Source organism: Scyliorhinus torazame, chromosome 6, assembly GCF_047496885.1.
Source record: "Scyliorhinus torazame isolate Kashiwa2021f chromosome 6, sScyTor2.1, whole genome shotgun sequence".
In the NCBI taxonomy this organism is placed as follows: Eukaryota; Metazoa; Chordata; class Chondrichthyes; order Carcharhiniformes; family Scyliorhinidae; genus Scyliorhinus; species Scyliorhinus torazame.
Window position 1 is genome coordinate 13,023,498 of NC_092712.1, and position 22,053 is coordinate 13,045,550.

The 22,053-nt window shown below is 56.5% G+C and overlaps 1 protein-coding gene across 1 annotated transcript in view; it reads left to right on the top strand.

Moving 5' to 3' along the window:
• The window catches only part of LOC140424674 (tonsoku-like protein), a 111,175-nt gene that overhangs the window by 29,900 nt on the left and 59,222 nt on the right, over positions 1 to 22,053 (top strand). The window contains exon 7 of the mRNA XM_072507941.1: positions 1,939 to 2,114. Coding sequence (XP_072364042.1) covers positions 1,939 to 2,114 — 176 coding nt within the window. The remainder of the gene's footprint in view (positions 1 to 1,938; positions 2,115 to 22,053) is intronic.

Sequence of the window (22,053 nt, forward strand, 5' to 3'; positions counted from 1 at the left end):
ACAGTGCAGCAATCCCTCAGTACTGACCCTCTGACAGTGCAGCGCTCCCTCAGTACTGACCCTCTGACAGTGCGGCACTCCCTCAGTACTGACCCTCTGACAGTGCAGCGCTCCCTCAGTACTGACCCTCTGACAGTGCAGCACTCCCTCAGTACTGACCCTCTGACAGTGCAGCAATCCCTCAGTACTGACCCTCTGACAGTGCAGCGCTCCCTCAGTACTGACCCTCTGACAGTGCGGCACTCCCTCAGTACTGACCCTCTGACAGTGCAGCACTCCCTCAGTACTGACCCTCTGACAGTGCAGCACTCCCTCAGTACCGACCCTCTGCCAGTGCGACACTTCCTCAGTACTGACCCTCTGACAGTGGGGCACCCCCTCAGTACTGACCCTCTGACAGTGCAGCACTCCCTCAGTACTGACCCTCTGACAGTGCAGCACTCCCTCAGCACTGACCCTCTGACAGTGCAGCACTCCCTCAGCACTGACCCTCTGACAGTGGGGCACCCCTTCAGTACTGAACCTGTGACAGTGCTGCAGTCCCTCAGTACTGACCCTCTGACAGTGCAGCGCTAGCTCAGGACTGACCCTCTGGCAGTGCAGCGCTCCCTCAGTACTGACCCTCTGACAGTGCAGCGCTCCCTCAGTACTGACCCTCTGACAGTGCAGCACTCCCTCAGTACTGACCCTCTGACAGTGCGGCACTCCCTCAGTACTGACCCTCTGACAGTGCAGCACTCCCTCAGTACTGACCCTCTGACAGTGCAGCACTCCCTCAGTACTGACCCTCTGACAGTGCAGCACTCCATCAGTACTGACCCTCTGACAGTGCGGCACTCGCTCAGTACTGACCCTCTGACAGTGCAGCACTCCCTCAGTACTGACCCTCTGACAGTGCTGCACTCCCTCAGCACTGACCCTCTGACAGTGCGGCACACCCTCAGTACTGACCCTCTGACAGTGCGGCACTCCCTCAGTACTGACCCTCTAACAGTGCAGCACTCCCTCAGAACTGACCCTCTGACAGTGCGGCACTCCCTCAATCCTGACCCTCTGACAGTGCAGCACTCCCTCAGTACTGACCCTCTGACAGTGCGGCACTCCCTCAGTCCTGACCCTCTGACAGTGCAGCACTCCCTCAGTACTGACCCTCTGACAGTGCGGCACTCCCTCAGTCCTGACCCTCTGACAGTGCAGCACTCCCTCAGTACTGACCCTCTGGCAGTGCGGCACTCCCTCAGTCCTGACCCTCTGACAGTGCAGCACTCCCTCAGTACTGACCCTCTGACAGTGCGGCACTCCCTCAGTACTGACCCTCTGACAGTGCAGCGCTCCCTCAGTACTGACCCTCTGACAGTGCAGCACTCCCTCAGTACTGACCCTCTGACAGTGCGGCACTCCCTCAGTCCTGACCCTCTTACAGTGCAGCACTCCCTCAGTACTGACCCTCTGACAGTGCAGCACTCCCTCAGTACTGACCCTCTGACAGTGCAGCGCTCCCTCAGTACTGACCCTCTGACAGTGCGGCACTCCCTCAGTCCTGACCCTCTGACAGTGCAGCACTCCCTCAGTACTGACCCTCTGACAGTGCGGCACTCCCTCAGTCCTGACCCTCTGACAGTGCGGCACTCCCTCAGTACTGACCCTCTGACAGTGCGGCACTCCCTCAGTACTGACCCTCTGACAGTGCAGCACTCCCTCAGTACTGACCCTCTGACAGTGCGGCACTCCCTCAGTACTGACCCTCTGACAGTGCAGCACGGAAGATATTTCACCGGAGCTGTAGTTAATAATCTCAGTGAATATTCTGGTGATGTATTAACCGGATTGGTGATGAGTTATTCAATAGTTTTGTGCTGGGAGTGAGTTCTCGGTCTCCCTGAGCAGCTGTGTCCCTGTGCACTATCGCTCACCGTCCGCTTCTCTTCCTTCTCGCAGGGTCCGGACACTTGAAGACTCTGATCCTCTCGCACAATGACCTGGGCTTCAGAGGTGTCCAGTCTCTCTGCAGAAACCTTGCCCATGATGTCCTTTCACATCTGGAGATCTCCTCAGTGCTCGGTAACCACGACGACAGGCCCTTCATGGGACTGGTTTCAAAGTACCTCAACCAGGTCAGTGCCTTGTGGTCCCTGCCGTCAGCGAAGGTCTTTGCCCCACCTCACCCAAGTAGCGACTCCTAAGCCCTGGTTGGGGAATTTCCTTTGCTGTTTGTGAGTCTTGTATTTGAGACAACTGCTTTGAGCAGACAGTCATGTTGGCGGAAGCTCTAGGATATTGGGGAGTGGGGGGAGGAGAGTGGGGGGGTGGGGGGGGAGTGGGGGGGTGGGGGAGTGGGGGGGGGAGTGGGGGGGGGGGAGGAGTGGGGGGGGGAGGGGAGTGAGGGGGGGGGAGTGAGGGGGGGGCAAGTGGGGGGGGCGAGTGGGGGGGGAGAGTGAGGGGGAGGAGAGTGGGGGGGGAGGAGAGGGGGGGAGGAGAGTGGGGGGGAGGAGGGTGGGGGGGAGGAGAGTGGGGGAGAGGAGAGTGGGGGGGAGGAGAGTGGAGGGGGGAGGAGAGTGGGGGGGGGAGGAGAGTGGGGTGGGGGGGGGAGAGGAGAGTGAGTGGGGGGAGGAGAGTGGGGGGGGAGGAGAGTGGGGGGGAGGAGAGTGGGGGGGAGGAGAGTGGGGGGGAGGAGAGTGGGGCGGGAGGAGAGTGGGGCGGGAGGAGAGTGGGGGGGGAGAGTGAGAGGGGGGGAGAGTGAGAGGGGGAGGAGAGTGGGGGGGGAGGAGAGTGGGGGAGAGGAGAGTGGGGGGGGAGGAGAGTGGGGGAGAGGAGTGTGGGGGGGAGGAGAGTGGGGGGGAGGAGAGTGGGGGAGAGGAGAGTGGGGGGGAGGAGAGTGGGGGGGAGGAGAGTGGGGGGGAGAGTGAGAGGGGGGAGGAGAGTGGGGGGGAGGAGGGTGGGGGGGAGGAGAGTGGGGGAGAGGAGAGTGGGGGGGAGGAGAGTGGAGGGGGGAGGAGAGTGGGGGGGGGGAGGAGAGTGGGGTGGGGGGGGAGAGGAGAGTGAGTGGGGGGAGGAGAGTGGGGGGGGAGGAGAGTGGGGGGGGAGGAGAGTGGGGGGGAGGAGAGTGGGGGGGAGGAGAGTGGGGCGGGAGGAGAGTGGGGCGGGAGGAGAGTGGGGGGGGAGAGTGAGAGGGGGGGGAGAGTGAGAGGGGGAGGAGAGTGGGGGGGGAGGAGAGTGGGGGAGAGGAGAGTGGGGGGGAGGAGAGTGGGGGAGAGGAGTGTGGGGGGGAGGAGAGTGGGGGGGAGGAGAGTGGGGGAGAGGAGAGTGGGGGGGAGGAGAGTGGGGGGGAGGAGAGTGGGGGGGAGAGTGAGAGGGGGGAGGAGAGTGGGGGGGGAGGAGAGTGGGGGGGGAGAGTGAGAGGGGGGGGAGAGTGAGAGGGGGGAGGAGAGTGGGGGGGGAGGAGAGTGGGGGGGAGGAGAGTGGGGGGGAGGAGAGTGGGGGCGGGGGAGGAGGGGGGGGGGGAGTGGGGGGGAGGAGAGTGGGGGGGAGGAGAGTGGGGGGGAGGAGAGTGGGGTGGGAGGAGAGTGGGGGCGGGGGAGGAGGGGGGGGGAGTGGGGGTGGGGGGGTGGGGAGGCTGCCATGTCCGACCTACTGCCCAGAACTTACTTTGTGTGTCTCCTCCAGTTAGATTGACTCGCAGTGGATCTCTGTATATCTGCTAACATTGTGCTTATATTCATAGAATCATAGAATTTACAGTGCAGAAGCCGGCCATTCGGCCCATCGAGTCTGCACCGGCTCTTGGAAAGAGCACCCTATCTAAACCCACACTTCCACCCTACCCCCATAACCCAGTAACCCCACCCAACACTAAGGGCAATTTGGACACTAAGGGCAATTTAGCATGGCCAATCCACCTAACCTGCACATCAACACAGGTTGAGAGGGTTGTTAAGAAGGCGTACGGTGTGTTAGCTTTTATTGGTAGAGGGATTGAGTTTCGGAGCCATGAGGTCATGTTGCAGCTGTACAAAACTCTGGTGCGGCCGCATTTGGAGTATTGCGTACAGTTCTGGTCGCCGCATTATAGGAAGGATGTGGAAGCATTGGAAAGGGTGCAGAGGAGATTTACCAGAATGTTGTCTGGTATGGAGGGAAGATCTTATGAGGAAAGGCTGAGGGACTTGAGGCTGTTTTCGTTAGGGAGAAGGTTATTAGGTGACTTAATTGAGGCATACAAGATGATCAGAGGATTGGATAGGGTGGATAGTGAGAGCCTTTTTCCTCGGATGGTGATGTCTAGCACGAGGGGACATACCTTTAAATTGAGGGGAGATAGATATAAGACAGATATCAGAGGTAGGTTCTTTACTCAGAGAGTAGTAAGGGCGTGGAATGCCCTGCCTGCAACAGTAGTGGACTCGCCAACACGAAGGATATTCAAATGGTCATTGGATAGGCATATGGGCGATAAGGGAATAGTGTAGATGGGCTTTAGAGTGGTTTCACAGGTCGGTGCAACATTGAGGGCCGAAGGGCCTGTACTGCGCTGTAATATTCTATGTTCTCTATGTTCTATCTTTGGACTGTGGGAGGAAACCGGAGCACCCGGAGGAAACCCACCCAGACACGGGGAGAACGTGCAGACTCCACACAGACAGTGACCCAAGCCGGGAATCGAACTTGGGACCCTGGAGCTGTGATGCAATTGTGCTAACCACTATGCTACTGTGCTGCTGTATATTGCTTGGATTTGATTTACTGTCACGTGTACCGAGGTACAGTGAAACGTATTGTTCTGCGGACAGTCCAGACAGATCGCTTCATACCTGAAAAAACATAGGACATACGTAAATGCACAATGTAAATACACAATGTAAACACATAGACATGGACATCGGGTGAAGCGTACAGAGTGTAGTACTGCTCAGTAGTGAGATGTGTGGAGAGATCAGTTCAGTCCGTAAGAGGGTCATTTAGGAGTCTGGTAACAGCGGGGAAGAAGCTGTTTGAGTCAGTTCGTGCGTGTTCTCAGACTTCTGTATCTCCTGCCCGATGGAAGAAGTTGGAAGAGTGAGTAAGCCGGGTGGGAGGGATCTTTGATTATGCTGCCCGCTTTCCCCAGGCAGCGGGAGGTGTAGATGGAGTCAATGGATGGGAGGCGGGTTCGTGTGATGGACTGGGCGGTGTTCACGACTCTCTGAAGTTTCTTGCGGTCCTGGGCCGAGCAGTTGCCATACCAGGCTGTGATGCAGCCGGGTAGGATGCTTTCTATGGTGCATCTGTAAAAGTTGGTAAGGGTTAATGTGGACATGCCGAATTTCCTTAGTTTCCTGAGGAAGTATAGGCGCTGTTGTGCTTTCTTGGTGGTAGCGTCGACGTGGGTGGACCAGGACAGATTTTTGGAGATGTGCACCCCTAGGAATTTGAAACTGCTAACCATCTCCACCTTGGCCCCGTTGATGCTGACAGGGGTGTGTACAGTACTTTGCTTCCTGAAGTCAGTAGTCAGTATCACTGAATTAGTAAACCAGCAGACTGATGATCTAGAGACATGTTCAAATCACACCACAGGAATTTAAACAGCCTCAGTCATGGTGATCATGAAGCTGTTGCGTTGTCATAGAAACATAGAAAATAGGAGCAGAAGGAGGCCATTCGGCCCTTCGAGTCTGCTCCGCCATTCATTATGATCATGGCTGATCATCAAGTGCCGTACACTGGGGCAGCACGGTGGCACGGTGGTTAGCACTGCTGCCTCGCGGCGCCGAGGTCCCGGGTTCGATCCCGGCTCTGGGTCACTGTCCGTGTGGAGTTTGCACATTCTCCCCGTGTTTGCGTGGGTTTCACCCCCACAACCCAAAGATGTGCAGGGTAAGTGGATTGGCCACGCTAAATTGCCCCTTAATTGGAAAAAATGAATTGGGTACTCTAAATTTCTTATTTTTTAAAGTTCAATACACTGATCCCACCTCCCCACCCCCCCCCCCCCCACCCCCCCCCCATAAAGTCATGGAAAGGGTACTGAAGGATAGGATTTCTGAGCATCTGGAAAGACACTGCTTGATTAGGGATAGTCAGCACGGATTTGTGAGGGGTAGGTCTTGCCTTACAAATCTTATTGAATTCTTTGAGGAGGTGACCAAGCATGTGGATGAAGGTAAAGCAGTGGATGTAGTGTACATGGATTTTAGTAAGGCATTTGATAAGGTTCCCCATGGTAGGCTTATGCAGAAAGTACGGAGGCATGGGATAGTGGGAAATTTGGCCAGTTGGATAACGAACTGGCTAACCGATAGAAGTCAGAGAGTGGTGGTGGATGGCAAATATTCAGCCTGGAGCCCAGTTACCAGTGGCGTACCGCAGGGATCAGTTCTGGGTCCTCTGCTGTTTGTGATTTTCATTAATGACTTGGATGAGGGAGTTGAAGGGTGGGTAAGTAAATTTGCAGATGATACGAAGATTGGTGGAGTTGTGGATAGTAAGGAGGGCTGTTGTCGGCTGCAAAGAGACATAGATAGGATGCAGAGCTGGGCTGAGAAGTGGCAGATGGAGTTTAACCCTGAAAAGTGTGAGGTTGTCCATTTTGGAAGGACAAATATGAATGCGGAATACAGGGTTAACGGTAGAGTTCTTGGCAATGTGGAGGAGCAGAGAGATCTTGGGGTCTATGTTCATACATCTTTGAAAGTTGCCACTCAATTGGATAGAGCTGTGAAGAAGGCCTATGGTATGCTCGCGTTCATTAACAGAGGGATTGAATTTAAGAGCCGTGAGGTGATGATGCAGCTGTACAAAACTTTGGTAAGGCCACATTTGGAGTACTGTGTACAGCTCTGGTCGCCTCATTTTAGGAAGGATGTGGAAGCTTTGGAAAAGGTGCAAAGGAGATTTACCAGGATGTTGCCTGGAATGGAGAGTAGGTCTTACGAGGAAAGGTTGAGGGTGCTAGGCCTTTTCTCATTAGAACGGAGAAGGATGAGGGGCGACTTGATCGAGGTTTATAAGATGATCAGGGGAATAGAGTAGACAGTCAGAGACTTTTTCCCCGGGTGGAACAAACCATTACAAGGGGACATAAATTTAAGGTGAATGGTGGAAGATATAGGAGGGATATCAGAGGTAGGTTCTTTACCCAGAGAGTAGTGGGGGCATGGAATGCACTGCCTGTGGAAGTAGTTGAGTCGGAAACATTAGGGACCTTCAAGCAGCTATTGGATAGGTACATGGATTACGGTAAAATGATGGGGTGTAGATTAATTTGTTTTTAATCTAGGACAAAGGTTCGGCACGGTAGCACAGTGGTTAGCACTGTTGCTTCACAGCTCCAGGGTCCCAGGTTCGATTCCCGCTTGAGTCACTGTCTGTGCGGAGTCTGCACGTCCTCCCCGTGTCTGCGTGGGTTTCCTCCGGGTGCTCCGGTCAAACTATGACCCCTAGTTCTGGACTCCCCCACCAACGGGAACATTCTTTCTGAATCTACCCTGTCCAATCCTGTTAAGGTTTCCACAAGATCCCCTCTCGCTCTTCTAAACTCCAATCAATATAATCCAAACTGACTTAGTCTCTCCTCATATGACAGTCCCGCCCTCCCAGGAGTCGGCTGCACTCCCTCCATAACAAGAACATCCTTCCTCAGATAAGGACACCAGAACAGCACACAATACTCCAGGTATGGCCTCACCAATGCCCGATACCATTGCAGTGAAACATCTCTTATCCTCGACTCCAATCCTCTCGCTTTGAAGGCCAACATACCATTTGCCTTCTTTACTGCCGCTGTACCTGCGCGCTGACTTTCAGCGACTGATGCACGAGGACACCACAAGGTGGGGGCTGGGTGTGGGTAAGGTGCTCTGTCTGAGGGTCAGTGCACACTCAATGGACCCAACAGCCCCCCCCCCCCTACACTGTAGGAATTCTCCGATTCTGTGCTATCTGGAATGGCCGAGGAAAGCACACAGTTGGATAGGAATAGGGGTGAGCCATTCAGCCACTTCAGCCTCTTCGCCGTTCAACTAGATCACGCTTGATACTCTTTTAAAATATATATATTTTATTAAAGTTTTTCGATCAACCAAGAATTTTCCACTTTTACAACTTTGTAACAATATATACATTGATCGTTTTTAAAATAATATATTAACTAACCACAAGTGCCAACACAAATAAAAAACAAAAAGAAATAGTAACATTGAGAAGATAAATATGAACAACTAATATGTAACAACACCCAAAAAACCCCAAAGACCCGAATACAACCCCCCCCCCCCCCCTCCCCCCTGGGTTGCTGCTGCTGTCTTTCCTATTTTCCCTTATCGCTCTGCGAGATAGTCGAGGAACGGTTGCCACCGCCTGGCGAACCCCTGAGCCGAACCTCTTAGTGCGTACTTTACCCGCTCCAATTTTATAAACCCTGCCATGTCGTTTATCCAGGCCTCCACCCCCGGGGGTTTAGCTTCCTTCCACATAAGTAGAATCCTTCGCCGGGCTACTAGGGACGCAAAGGCCAAAACATCGGCCTCTCTCGCCTCCTGCACTCACGGCTCATCTGCAACCCCGAATATAGCCAACCCCCAGCCTGGTTCGACCCGGTCCCCCACCACATTTGAAATCACTTTTGCCACACCCACCCAGAACCCATGCAATACCGGACATGACCAAAACACGTGGGTGTGGTTCGCAGGGCTTCCCGCGCATCTCCCGCACCTATCCTCCACCCCAAAAAACCTGCTCAATCTTGCTCCTGTCATATGCGCCCTGTGTAGAACCTTGAATTGGATCAGGCTGAGCCTGGCACACGAGGACGAGGAATTTACCCTACTTAGGGCATCTGCCCACAGCCCCTCCTCAATCTCTTCCCCCAGCTCCTCCTCCCATTTTCCCTTCAGCTCCTCTACCAACGCCTCCCCCTCGTCCCTCATTTCCCTATATATATCGGACACCCTACCATCACCCACCCATGCCCCCGAAATCACTCTGTCCTGGATCTCTTGCGCCGGGAGCTGCGGAAATTCCCTCACCTGTTGCCTCACAAGTGCCCTCACTTGCATGTATCGGAAAGCATTCCCTGGTGGCAACCCGTATTTTTCTGTCAGTGCTCCCAGACTCGCGAATGTCCCGTCCAAGAACAAGTCCTTCAGTTTCGCAATTCATGCTCGCTGCCAAGATTAGAATCCCCCGTCTATCCTTCCCGGGACGAACCTGTGGTTGTTCCTTATCGGGGACCACACGGAGGCCCCCGTCACTCCCCTATGTCGTCTCCACTGCCCCCAAATCTTCAGAGTCGCCACCACCACTGGGTTTGTGGTGTACCTTTTCGGGGAGAACGGCAGCGGCGCCGTTGCCAGTGCTTTTAAGCTAGTTCCCCTACAGGACGCCATCTCCAGCCTTTTCCACGCCACTCCTTCTTCTTCCCTCATCCACTTACATATCATAGACACGTTAGCGGCCCAATAGTAATCACTCAGACTCGGCAGTGCCAATTCCCCTCTATCTCTACTGCACTGCAGGAACCCCCTCTTTACCCTTGGGGTCTTTCCGGCCCACACAAAACTCATGATGCTCCTGTCCACCTTCTTAAAAAAGGTCTTTGTAATCAGCACTGAAACACGAAAAGAAACCTCGGAAGGACCACCATTTTAACCGCCTGCACCCTGCCCGCCAATGACAGGGGCACCATGTCCCACCTCTTAAAGTCCTCCTCCATCTGCACTACCAGTCGTGTCAAGTTAAGCTTATGCAAGGTTCCCCAGTTCCTGGCCACCTGGATCCCTAAATACCGGAAATCTCTTGTTACCCTCCTCAGCGGCAGCTGGTCTATTCCCCTGCCCTGTTCCCCGGGGTGCATCACAAACAGTTCACTCTTCCCCATATTCAGTTTATCCCGAAAACTCTCCAAACTCCCTGAGTGTCTGCATTATCTCAGGCATCCCCTCCACTCGGTCCGCGACATATAACAGCAGATCATCTGCGTATAAAGACACCCGATGTTCTTCTCCTCCTCTAAGTACCCCTCTCCACTTCCTGGAGCCCCTCAGCGCTATGGCCAATGGCTCAATTGCCAACGCAAACAGTAACAGGGACAGGGGACATCCCTGTCTTGTGCCCCTATATAGTCGGAAGTGGTCAGATCGTTGCCTGTTCGTAATCACACTTGCCACCGGGGCCCCGTACAGGAGCTGAACCCATCTAATGAACCCCTCTCCAAATCCAAATCTCTTCAGTACCACCCACAGGTAGTCCCACTCCACTCTATCGAATGCCTTCTCTGCATCCATCGCCACCACTATCTCCGCCTCCCCCTCCAGTGGGGGCATCATCATCACCCCCAGCAACCTCCGCATATTAGTTTTCAATTGCCTCCCTTTAACAAACCCTGTCTGGTCGTCATGTACCACCCCTGGGACACAGTCCTCTATCCTTGTCGCCATCACTTTGGCCAATAACTTGGCATCTACGTTCAGGAGATGGATGGGCCTGTATGACCCGCACTGCAGCGGGTCTTTGTCTCTGTTCAGGATCAGCGATATCGTCGCCTCCGACATCGTCGGGGGTAGTGTCCCCCTTTCCTTAGCCTCATTGAAGGTTCTCGTCAGGAGTGGGGCCAGCAGGTCCACATATTTCCTGTAAAATTCCACCAGGAACCCATCTGGTCCCGGGGCCTTCCCTGCCTGCATGTTCCCGATTCCTTTTACCACCTCCTCTACCTCAATCTGCGCTCCCAGTCCTGTCCTCTCCTGCTCCTCAACCTTCGGGAACTCCAGCTGGTCTAGGAAACGCATCATTCCCTCTTTCCCTTCCGGGGGTTGGGCCTTGTACAACCTCTCGTAGAATACCTTAAATACCCCGTTCACCCTCTCCGCTCTCTGTTCCATCCTTCCCTCCTCGTCTCTAACTCCTCCGATCTCTCTCGCCGCCCCCCTCTTCCTAAGTTGTTGGGCCAGCAGTCGGCTCGCCTTCTCTCCGTATTCATACTGTACTCCCTGTGCCTTGCTCCACTGCGTCTCCGCCTTACCCGTGGTCAACAAGTCAAAGTCCGCGTGTAGTCTCCGTCTTTCCCTGTGTAGCCCTTCGTCCGGAGCCTCCGCATATTGCCTATCCACCCTCAGAATCTCCCCAATCAGTCTCTCCCTTTCTTTACCCTCTTGTTTCCCCTTATTGGCCCTTATGGAGATCAGCTCCCCTCTCACCACCGCCTTCAGCACCTCCCAGACTACTCCCACCTGGACCTCTCCGTCATCATTAATCTCTAGGTATCTTTCAATACATCCCCTCACCCTTCCACATACCCCCTCGTCCACCAACAGTCCCATGTCCAATCTCCAAAGTGGGCGTTGCTCCTTTTCCTCACCTAGTTCCAGATCGACCCAATGTGGGGCATGATCTGAAATGGCTATAGCCGAATACTCCGTTCCTGCCACCTTCGGGATCAGCGCCCTTCCCAGGACAAAGAAATCTATCCAGGAGTACACTTTATGGACGTGGGAGAAGAAGGAAAACTCTTTACTCGTCGGTCTAGTAAATCTCCAGGGATCCACTCCTCCCATCTGCTCCATAAAGCCCTTAAGCACCTTGGCCGCTGCCGGCCTCCTCCCGGTCCTAGATCTGGACCGGTCCAGCCCTGGGTCCAGCACCGTGTTGAAGTTCCCCCCCCCCCATTACCAACTTTCCCATCTCCAGGTCCGGGATGCGCCCCAACATACGCTTCATAAAGTTACCATCATCCCAGTTCGGGGCATATACGTTCACCAGCACCACCGCCTCACCTTGCAATCTGCCACTCACCATCACGTATCTACCCCCACTGTCCACCACTATGGTCTTAGCCTCAAACAATACCCGTTTCCCCACCAGTATTGCCACCCCTCTATTTTTCGCACCCAAGCCCGAGTGGAATACCTGTCCCACCCATCCTTTTCTTAATCTGACCTGATCCGCCAGTTTCAGGTGCGTCTCCTGAAGCATGACCACGTCTGCCTTTAGCTTCTTTAGGTGCGCAAGTACCCTTGCCCTCTTAATCGGCCCATTCAACCCTCTCACGCTCCACGTGATCAACCGGATTGGGGGGCTCTTTACCCCCCCCTCGTCGACTAGCCATCCCCTTTTTTAAACCAGCTCCTCACCCGGGCCCCACGCAACCGCTTGTCCCCCAGACGGCGCCCTCCCGTCCCGACCATCCCATCCCGTAACAGCTCCCCCTTCCCCTTAGCAGCAGCAACCCAGTTAATCCCCCCCCCGCCCCCGCTAGATCCCGCGCTAGCTTGATTGCACCCCCCATATTGCTTCCCGGAGTCAGCAAACTCTGGCTGACCTCGGCTTCCCCCGTTTATCCTTAGCCTCCCTGCGTGTGAGGCCCCCTCGTTCCTACGCCCCCTTTTCCCGCCACAGTTTCCATAGCGCGGGAACAGAGCCCGCGCTTCCCTCTCGGCCCCGCCCCTAATGGCGCAGCTCCCTCTCTCCTTCCCCATCCCCTTCCCCACCGGCGCCCACATTTCTTCGTGTCCCCCCCCTTCGAGGGGAAAAAATTCCCCCATCTGATTTACAATTCCTTGCCACCACCTCGCTACTTCATTCCAAACATCCTTTCCCAAATCTAGTCCAACTTCTCCTCTTGAATGAATGTCCACGCCTCCTCTGCCGTCTCGAAGTAGTGTTTGTCCTGGTGTGTAACCCACAGTCTTGCCGGCTGCAACATTCCGAATTTCACTTTCTTCCTGTGGAGCACCGCCTTGGCCCGATTGAAACTCGCCCTCCTTCTCGCCACCTCCGCGCTCCAATCTTGATACACGCGGATACAACGTCCGCTCCCTCTGCCCCTTCGGGAAGACCCAAAATCTTCCTCCTCGAGCTATTTTCCAGGGCTTCCAATCTCTCCATACACCTCTTGTGTAGTGCCTCGTGCGTCTCCGTCTTCACCACCAAGCCCTGTATCTCGTCTTCGTTCTCGGCTGCCTTTGCCTTCACTCCACGGAGCTCCATCTCCTGGGTCTTTTGTGTCTCCTTCAGCCCCTCAATCGCCTGCAGCATCGGCGCCAGCACCTCCTTCTTGAGCTCCTCCACACATCGCCGGAGGAACTCCTGCTGTTCCAGGCCCCACACCAACTGGGCTCCCTCAGCCGCCATCTTGCTACTCCCTTCCCTTCTCCTCTGCCGCTGCTCCAGAGGATCCTCCGCAATCTGGCCACTACTATCGCTTCTTTCCATCCACACCCGGGGGGACTCCTTCCTTTGTCGCCTCACACTGCGTTTAGCCTTTGAAAATTTCCGTTGGGGCTCCCGATAAAAGCCCAAAAGTCTGTTGAAATGGGAGGTGCCGAAACGTGCGGCTTAGCTGGTCCTCGCCGCACCCGGAAGCCCATCGCGCTTGATACTCGATAGCAACGTCATTCCCTGCTCGTCTTAATCAGCAGAAATGTATCAGTTCCTGCTTTGGCCATTTCCAGCGACTGAATTCCCACAGCTTCTGGGATCGAGAATTCCAAAGTTTCGCCTCCCTCTGACTCAGGACATCCCTCCTCATCTCCCTCTGACACAGGACAACCCTCCTCACCTCCCTCTGACTCAGGACATCCCTCCTCATCTCCCTCTGACTCAGGACATCCCTCCTCATCTCCCTCTGACTCAGGACATTCCTCCTCGCCTCCCTCTGACTCAGGAGATCCCTCCTCACCTCCCTCTGACTCAGGACATCCCTCCTCATCTCCCTCTGACTCAGGACATCCCTCCTCATCTCCCTCTGACTCAGGACATCCCTCCTCATCTCCCTCTGACTCAGGACAACCCTCCTCATCTCCCTCTGACTCAGGACAACTCTCCTCGCCTCCCTCTGACTCAGGACAACCCTCCTCACCTCCCTCTGACTCAGGACAACCCTCCTCATCTCCCTCTGACTCAGGACATCCCTCCTCGCCTCCCTCTGACTCAGGACAACCCTCCTCATCTCCCTCTGACTCAGGAATCCCTCCTCGCCTCCCTCTGACTCAGGACATCCCTCCTCGCCTCCCTCTGACTCAGGACATCCCTCCTCATCTCCCTCTGACTCAGGAATCCCTCCTCATCTCCCTCTGACTCAGGACATCCCTCCTCATCTCCCTCTGACTCAGGACATCCCTCCTCGCCTCCCTCTGACTCAGGACATCCCTCCTCATCTCCCTCTGACTCAGGAATCCCTCCTCATCTCCCTCTGACTCAGGACATCCCTCCTCATCTCCCTCTGACTCAGGACATCCCTCCTCACCTCCCTCTGACTCAGGACATCCCTCCTCGCCTCCCTCTGACTCAGGACATCCCTCCTCATCTCCCTCTGACTCAGGACATCCCTCCTCACCTCCCTCTGACTCAGGACAACCCTCCTCGCCTCCCTCTGACTCAGGACATCCCTCCTCATCTCCCTCTGACTCAGGACATCCCTCCTCATCTCCCTCTGACTCAGAACATCCCTCCTCATCTCCCTCTGACTCAGGACAACCCTCCTCGCCTCCCTCTGACTCAGGACATCCCTCCTCATCTCCCTCTGACTCAGGACAACCCTCCTCGCCTCCCTCTGACTCAGGACATCCCTCCTCGCCTCCCTCTGACTCAGGACATCTCTCCTCGCCTCCCTCTGACTCAGGACATCCCTCCTCATCTCCCTCTGACTCAGGACATCCCTCCTCATCTCCCTCTGACTCAGGACAATCCTCCTCGCCTCCCTCTGACTCAGGACATCCCTCCTCGCCTCCCTCTGACTCAGGACATCCCTCCTCATCTCCCTCTGACTCAGGACATCCCTCCTCATCTCCCTCTGACTCAGGACATCCCTCCTCATCTCCCTCTGACTCAGGAATCCCTCCTCATCTCCCTCTGACTCAGGACATCCCTCCTCATCTCCCTCTGACTCAGGACATCCCTCCTCATCTCCCTCTGACTCAGGAATCCCTCCTCATCTCCCTCTGACTCAGGACAACTCTCCTCGCCTCCCTCTGACTCAGGACAACCCTCCTCACCTCCCTCTGACTCAGGACATCCCTCCTCATCTCCCTCTGACTCAGGACATCCCTCCTCGCCTCCCTCTGACTCAGGACAACCCTCCTCGCCTCCCTCTGACTCAGGACAACCCTCCTCACCTCCCTCTGACTCAGGACAACCCTCCTCATCTCCCTCTGACTCAGGACATCCCTCCTCGCCTCCCTCTGACTCAGGACAGCCCTCCTCGCCTCCCTCTGACTCAGGACATCCCTCCTCATCTCCCTCTGACTCAGGACATCCCTCCTCATCTCCCTCTGACTCAGGACATCCCTCCTCGCCTCCCTCTGACTCAGGATATCCCTCCTCGCCTCCCTCTGACTCAGGACATCCCTCCTCGCCTCCCTCTGACTCAGGACATCCCTCCTCATCTCCCTCTGACTCAGGACAATCCTCCTCATCTCCCTCTGACTCAGGACATCCCTCCTCATCTCCCTCTGACTCAGGACATCCCTCCTCGCCTCCCTCTGACTCAGGACATCTCTCCTCGCCTCCCTCTGACTCAGGACATCCCTCCTCATCTCCCTCTGACTCAGGACATCCCTCCTCATCTTCCTCTGACTCAGGACAACCCTCCTCGCCTCCCTCTGACTCAGGACAACCCTCCTCATCTCCCTCTGACTCAGGACAACCCTCCTCATCTCCCTCTGACTCAGGACATCTCTCCTCATCTCCCTCTGACTCAGGACATCCCTCCTCGCCTCCCTCTGACTCAGGACATCCCTCCTCATCTCCCTCTGACTCAGGACATCCCTCCTCATCTCCCTCTGACTCAGGACATCCCTCCTCATCTCCCTCTGACTCAGGAATCCCTCCTCATCTACCTCTGACTCAGGACATCCCTCCTCATCTCCCTCTGACTCAGGACATCCCTCCTCGCCTCCCTCTGACTCAGGACATCCCTCCTCATCTCCCTCTGACTCAGGAATCCCTCCTCATCTCCCTCTGACTCAGGACATCCCTCCTCATCTCCCTCTGACTCAGGACATCCCTCCTCACCTCCCTCTGACTCAGGACATCCCTCCTCGCCTCCCTCTGACTCAGGACATCCCTCCTCATCTCCCTCTGACTCAGGACATCCCTCCTCACCTCCCTCTGACTCAGGACAACCCTCCTCGCCTCCCTCTGACTCAGGACATCCCTCCTCATCTCCCTCTGACTCAGGACATCCCTCCTCATCTCCCTCTGACTCAGGACAACCCTCCTCACCTCCCTCTGACTCAGGACAACCCTCCTCGCCTCCCTCTGACTCAGGACAACCCTCCTCGCCTCCCTCTGACTCAGGACATCCCTCCTCATCTCCCTCTGACTCAGGACATCCCTCCTCATCTCCCTCTGACTCAGGACATCCCTCCTCATCTCCCTCTGACTCAGGACATCCCTCCTCGCCTCCCTCTGACTCAGGACATCCCTCCTCGCCTCCCTCTGACTCAGGATATCCCTCCTCATCTCCCTCTGACTCAGAACATCCCTCCTCATCTCCCTCTGACTCAGGACAACCCTCCTCGCCTCCCTCTGACTCAGGACATCCCTCCTCATCTCCCTCTGACTCAGGACAACCCTCCTCGCCTCCCTCTGACTCAGGACATCCCTCCTCGCCTCCCTCTGACTCAGGACATCTCTCCTCGCCTCCCTCTGACTCAGGACATCCCTCCTCATCTCCCTCTGACTCAGGACATCCCTCCTCATCTCCCTCTGACTCAGGACAATCCTCCTCGCCTCCCTCTGACTCAGGACATCCCTCCTCGCCTCCCTCTGACTCAGGACATCCCTCCTCATCTCCCTCTGACTCAGGACATCCCTCCTCATCTCCCTCTGACTCAGGACATCCCTCCTCATCTCCCTCTGACTCAGGAATCCCTCCTCATCTCCCTCTGACTCAGGACATCCCTCCTCATCTCCCTCTGACTCAGGACATCCCTCCTCATCTCCCTCTGACTCAGGAATCCCTCCTCATCTCCCTCTGACTCAGGACAACTCTCCTCGCCTCCCTCTGACTCAGGACAACCCTCCTCACCTCCCTCTGACTCAGGACATCCCTCCTCATCTCCCTCTGACTCAGGACATCCCTCCTCGCCTCCCTCTGACTCAGGACAACCCTCCTCGCCTCCCTCTGACTCAGGACAACCCTCCTCACCTCCCTCTGACTCAGGACAACCCTCCTCATCTCCCTCTGACTCAGGACATCCCTCCTCGCCTCCCTCTGACTCAGGACAGCCCTCCTCGCCTCCCTCTGACTCAGGACATCCCTCCTCATCTCCCTCTGACTCAGGACATCCCTCCTCATCTCCCTCTGACTCAGGACATCCCTCCTCGCCTCCCTCTGACTCAGGATATCCCTCCTCGCCTCCCTCTGACTCAGGACATCCCTCCTCGCCTCCCTCTGACTCAGGACATCCCTCCTCATCTCCCTCTGACTCAGGACAATCCTCCTCATCTCCCTCTGACTCAGGACATCCCTCCTCATCTCCCTCTGACTCAGGACATCCCTCCTCGCCTCCCTCTGACTCAGGACATCTCTCCTCGCCTCCCTCTGACTCAGGACATCCCTCCTCATCTCCCTCTGACTCAGGACATCCCTCCTCATCTTCCTCTGACTCAGGACAACCCTCCTCGCCTCCCTCTGACTCAGGACAACCCTCCTCATCTCCCTCTGACTCAGGACAACCCTCCTCATCTCCCTCTGACTCAGGACATCTCTCCTCATCTCCCTCTGACTCAGGACATCCCTCCTCGCCTCCCTCTGACTCAGGACATCCCTCCTCATCTCCCTCTGACTCAGGACATCCCTCCTCATCTCCCTCTGACTCAGGACATCCCTCCTCATCTCCCTCTGACTCAGGACATCCCTCCTCATCTCCCTCTGACTCAGGACAACCCTCCTCGCCTCCCTCTGACTCAGGACATCTCTCCTCGCCTCCCTCTGACTCAGGACATCCCTCCTCATCTCCCTCTGACTCAGGACATCCCTCCTCTTCTCCCTCTGACTCAGGACAATCCTCCTCATCTCCCTCTGACTCAGGACAACCCTCCTCGCCTCCCTCTGACTCAGGACATCCCTCCTCATCTCCCTCTGACTCAGGACATCCCTCCTCATCTCCCTCTGACTCAGGACATCCCTCCTCATCTCCCTCTGACTCAGGAATCCCTCCTCATCTCCCTCTGACTCAGGACATCCCTCCTCATCTCCCTCTGACTCAGGACATCCCTCCTCATCTCCCTCTGACTCAGGAATCCCTCCTCATCTCCCTCTGACTCAGGACATCCCTCCTCGCCTCCCTCTGACTCAGGACAACTCTCCTCGCCTCCCTCTGACTCAGGACAACCCTCCTCACCTCCCTCTGACTCAGGACAACCCTCCTCATCTCCCTCTGACTCAGGACATCCCTCCTCGCCTCCCTCTGACTCAGGACATCCCTCCTCATCTCCCTCTGACTCAGGAATCCCTCCTCATCTCTCTCTGACTCAGGACATCCCTCCTCATCTCCCTCTGACTCAGGACAACCCTCCTCACCTCCCTCTGACTCAGGACATCCCTCCTCGCCTCCCTCTGACTCAGGACAACCCTCCTCATCTCCCTCTGACTCAGGACATCCCTCCTCATCTCCCTCTGACTCAGGACATCCCTCCTCATCTCCCTCTGACTCAGGACATCCCTCCTCATCTCCCTCTGACTCAGGACAACCCTCCTCGCCTCCCTCTGACTCAGGACATCCCTCCTCATCTCCCTCTGACTCAGGACATCCCTCCTCATCTCCCTCTGACTCAGGACATCCCTCCTCGCCTCCCTCTGACTCAGGACATCCCTCCTCATCTCCCTCTGACTCAGGACAACCCTCCTCGCCTCCCTCTGACTCAGGACATCCCTCCTCACCTCCCTCTGACTCAGGACATCCCTCCTCGCCTCCCTCTGACTCAGGACATCCCTCCTCATCTCCCTCTGACTCAGGACAACCCTCCTCGCCTCCCTCTGACTCAGGACAACCCTCCTCATCTCCCTCTGACTCAGGACATCCCTCCTCGCCTCCCTCTGACTCAGGACATCCCTCCTCATCTCCCTCTGACTCAGGACAACCCTCCTCGCCTCCCTCTGACTCAGGATATCCCTCCTCATCTCCCTCTGACTCAGGACATCCCTCCTCATCTCCCTCTGACTCAGGACATCCCTCCTCACCTCCCTCTGACTCAGGACATCCCTCCTCGCCTCCCTCTGACGCAGGACAACCCTCCTCACCTCCCTCTGACTCAGGACATCCCTCCTCATCTCCCTCTGACTCAGGACAACCCTCCTCGCCTCCCTCTGACTCAGGACAACCCTCCTCGCCTCCCTCTGACTCAGGACATCCCTCCTCATCTCCCTCTGACTCAGGACATCCCTCCTCATCTCCCTCTGACTCAGGACATCCCTCCTCGCCTCCCTCTGACTCAGGACATCCCTCCTCATCTCCCTCTGACTCAGGACATCCCTCCTCACCTCCCTCTGACTCAGGACAACCCTCCTCGCCTCCCTCTGACTCAGGACATCCCTCCTCGCCTCCCTCTGACTCAGGACATCCCTCCTCATCTCCCTCTGACTCAGGACATCCCTCCTCATCTCCCTCTGACTCAGGACAACCCTCCTCGCCTCCCTCTGACTCAGGACATCCCTCCTCGCCTCCCTCTGACTCAGGACATCCCTCCTCACCTCCCTCTGACTCAGGACAACCCTCCTCGCCTCCCTCTGACTCAGGACAACCCTCCTCACCTCCCTCTGACTCAGGACATCCCTCCTCGCCTCCCTCTGACTCAGGACATCCCTCCTCGCCTCCCTCTGACTCAGGACAACCCTCCTCGCCTCCCTCTGACTCAGGACATCCCTCCTCGCCTCCCTCTGACTCAGGACAACCCTCCTCATCTCCCTCTGACTCAGGACATCCCTCCTCATCTCCCTCTGACTCAGGACAACCCTCCTCGCCTCCCTCTGACTCAGGACATCCCTCCTCATCTCCCTCTGACTCAGGACATCTCTCCTCGCCTCCCTCTGACTCAGGACATCCCTCCTCATCTCCCTCTGACTCAGGACATCCCTCCTCATCTCCCTCTGACTCAGGACATCCCTCCTCATCTCCCTCTGACTCAGGACATCCCTCCTCATCTCCCTCTGACTCAGGACATCCCTCCTCGCCTCCCTCTGACTCAGGACATCCCTCCTCATCTCCCTCTGACTCAGGACAACCCTCCTCGCCTCCCTCTGACTCAGGACATCCCTCCTCATCTCCCTCTGACTCAGGACATCTCTCCTCGCCTCCCTCTGACTCAGGACATCCCTCCTCATCTCCCTCTGACTCAGGACATCCCTCCTCATCTCCCTCTGACTCAGGACATCCCTCCTCATCTCCCTCTGACTCAGGACATCCCTCCTCATCTCCCTCTGACTCAGGACATCCCTCCTCATCTCCCTCTGACTCAGGACAACCCTCCTCGCCTCCCTCTGACTCAGGACATCTCTCCTCGCCTCCCTCTGACTCAGGACATCCCTCCTCGTCTCCCTCTGACTCAGGACATCCCTCCTCATCTCCCTCTGACTCAGGACATCCCTCCTCATCTCCCTCTGACTCAGGACATCCCTCCTCACCTCCCTCTGACTCAGGACATCCCTCCTCATCTCCCTCTGACTCAGGACAATCCTCCTCATCTCCCTCTGACTCAGGACAACCCTCCTCGCCTCCCTCTGACTCAGGACATCCCTCCTCGCCTCCCTCTGACTCAGGACATCCCTCCTCATCTCCCTCTGACTCAGGACATCCCTCCTCATCTCCCTCTGACTCAGGACATCCCTCCTCATCTCCCTCTGACTCAGGAATCCCTCCTCATCTCCCTCTGACTCAGGACATCCCTCCTCATCTCCCTCTGACTCAGGACATCCCTCCTCATCTCCCTCTGACTCAGGAATCCCTCCTCATCTCCCTCTGACTCAGGACATCCCTCCTCATCTCCCTCTGACTCAGGACAACCCTCCACGCCTCCCTCTGACTCAGGACATCCCTCCTCATCTCCCTCTGACTCAGGACATCCCTCCTCATCTCCCTCTGACTCAGGACATCCCTCCTCATCTCCCTCTGACTCAGGACATCCCTCCTCATCTCCCTCTGACTCAGGACATCCCTCCTCATCTCCCTCTGACTCAGGACAACCCTCCTCATCTCCCTCTGACTCAGGAATCCCTCCTCATCTCCCTCTGACTCAGGACATCCCTCCTCATCTCCCTCTGACTCAGGACAACCCTCCTCACCTCCCTCTGACTCAGGACATCCCTCCTCATCTCCCTCTGACTCAGGACATCCCTCCTCATCTCCCTCTGACTCAGGACATCCCTCCTCATCTCCCTCTGACTCAGGAATCCCTCCTCGCCTCCCTCTGACTCAGGACATCCCTCCTCATCTCCCTCTGACTCAGGACAACCCTCCTCGCCTCCCTCTGACTCAGGACATCCCTCCTCATCCTCGCCTCCCTCTGACTCAGGACATCCCTCCTCACCTCCCTCTGACTCAGGACAACCCTCCTCACCTCCCTCTGACTCAGGACATCCCTCCTCGCCTCCCTCTGACTCAGGACATCCCTCCTCATCTCCCTCTGACTCAGGACAACCCTCCTCGCCTCCCTCTGACTCAGGACATCCCTCCTCATCTCCCTCTGACTCAGGACATCTCTCCTCGCCTCCCTCTGACTCAGGACATCCCTCCTCATCTCCCTCTGACTCAGGACATCCCTCCTCGCCTCCCTCTGACTCAGGACATCCCTCCTCATCTCCCTCTGACTCAGGACAACCCTCCTCGCCTCCCTCTGACTCAGGACAACCCTCCTCATCTCCCTCTGACTCAGGACATCCCTCCTCGCCTCCCTCTGACTCAGGACATCCCTCCTCATCTCCCTCTGACTCAGGACAACCCTCCTCGCCTCCCTCTGACTCAGGATATCCCTCCTCATCTCCCTCTGACTCAGGACATCCCTCCTCATCTCCCTCTGACTCAGGACATCCCTCCTCACCTCCCTCTGACTCAGGACATCCCTCCTCGCCTCCCTCTGACG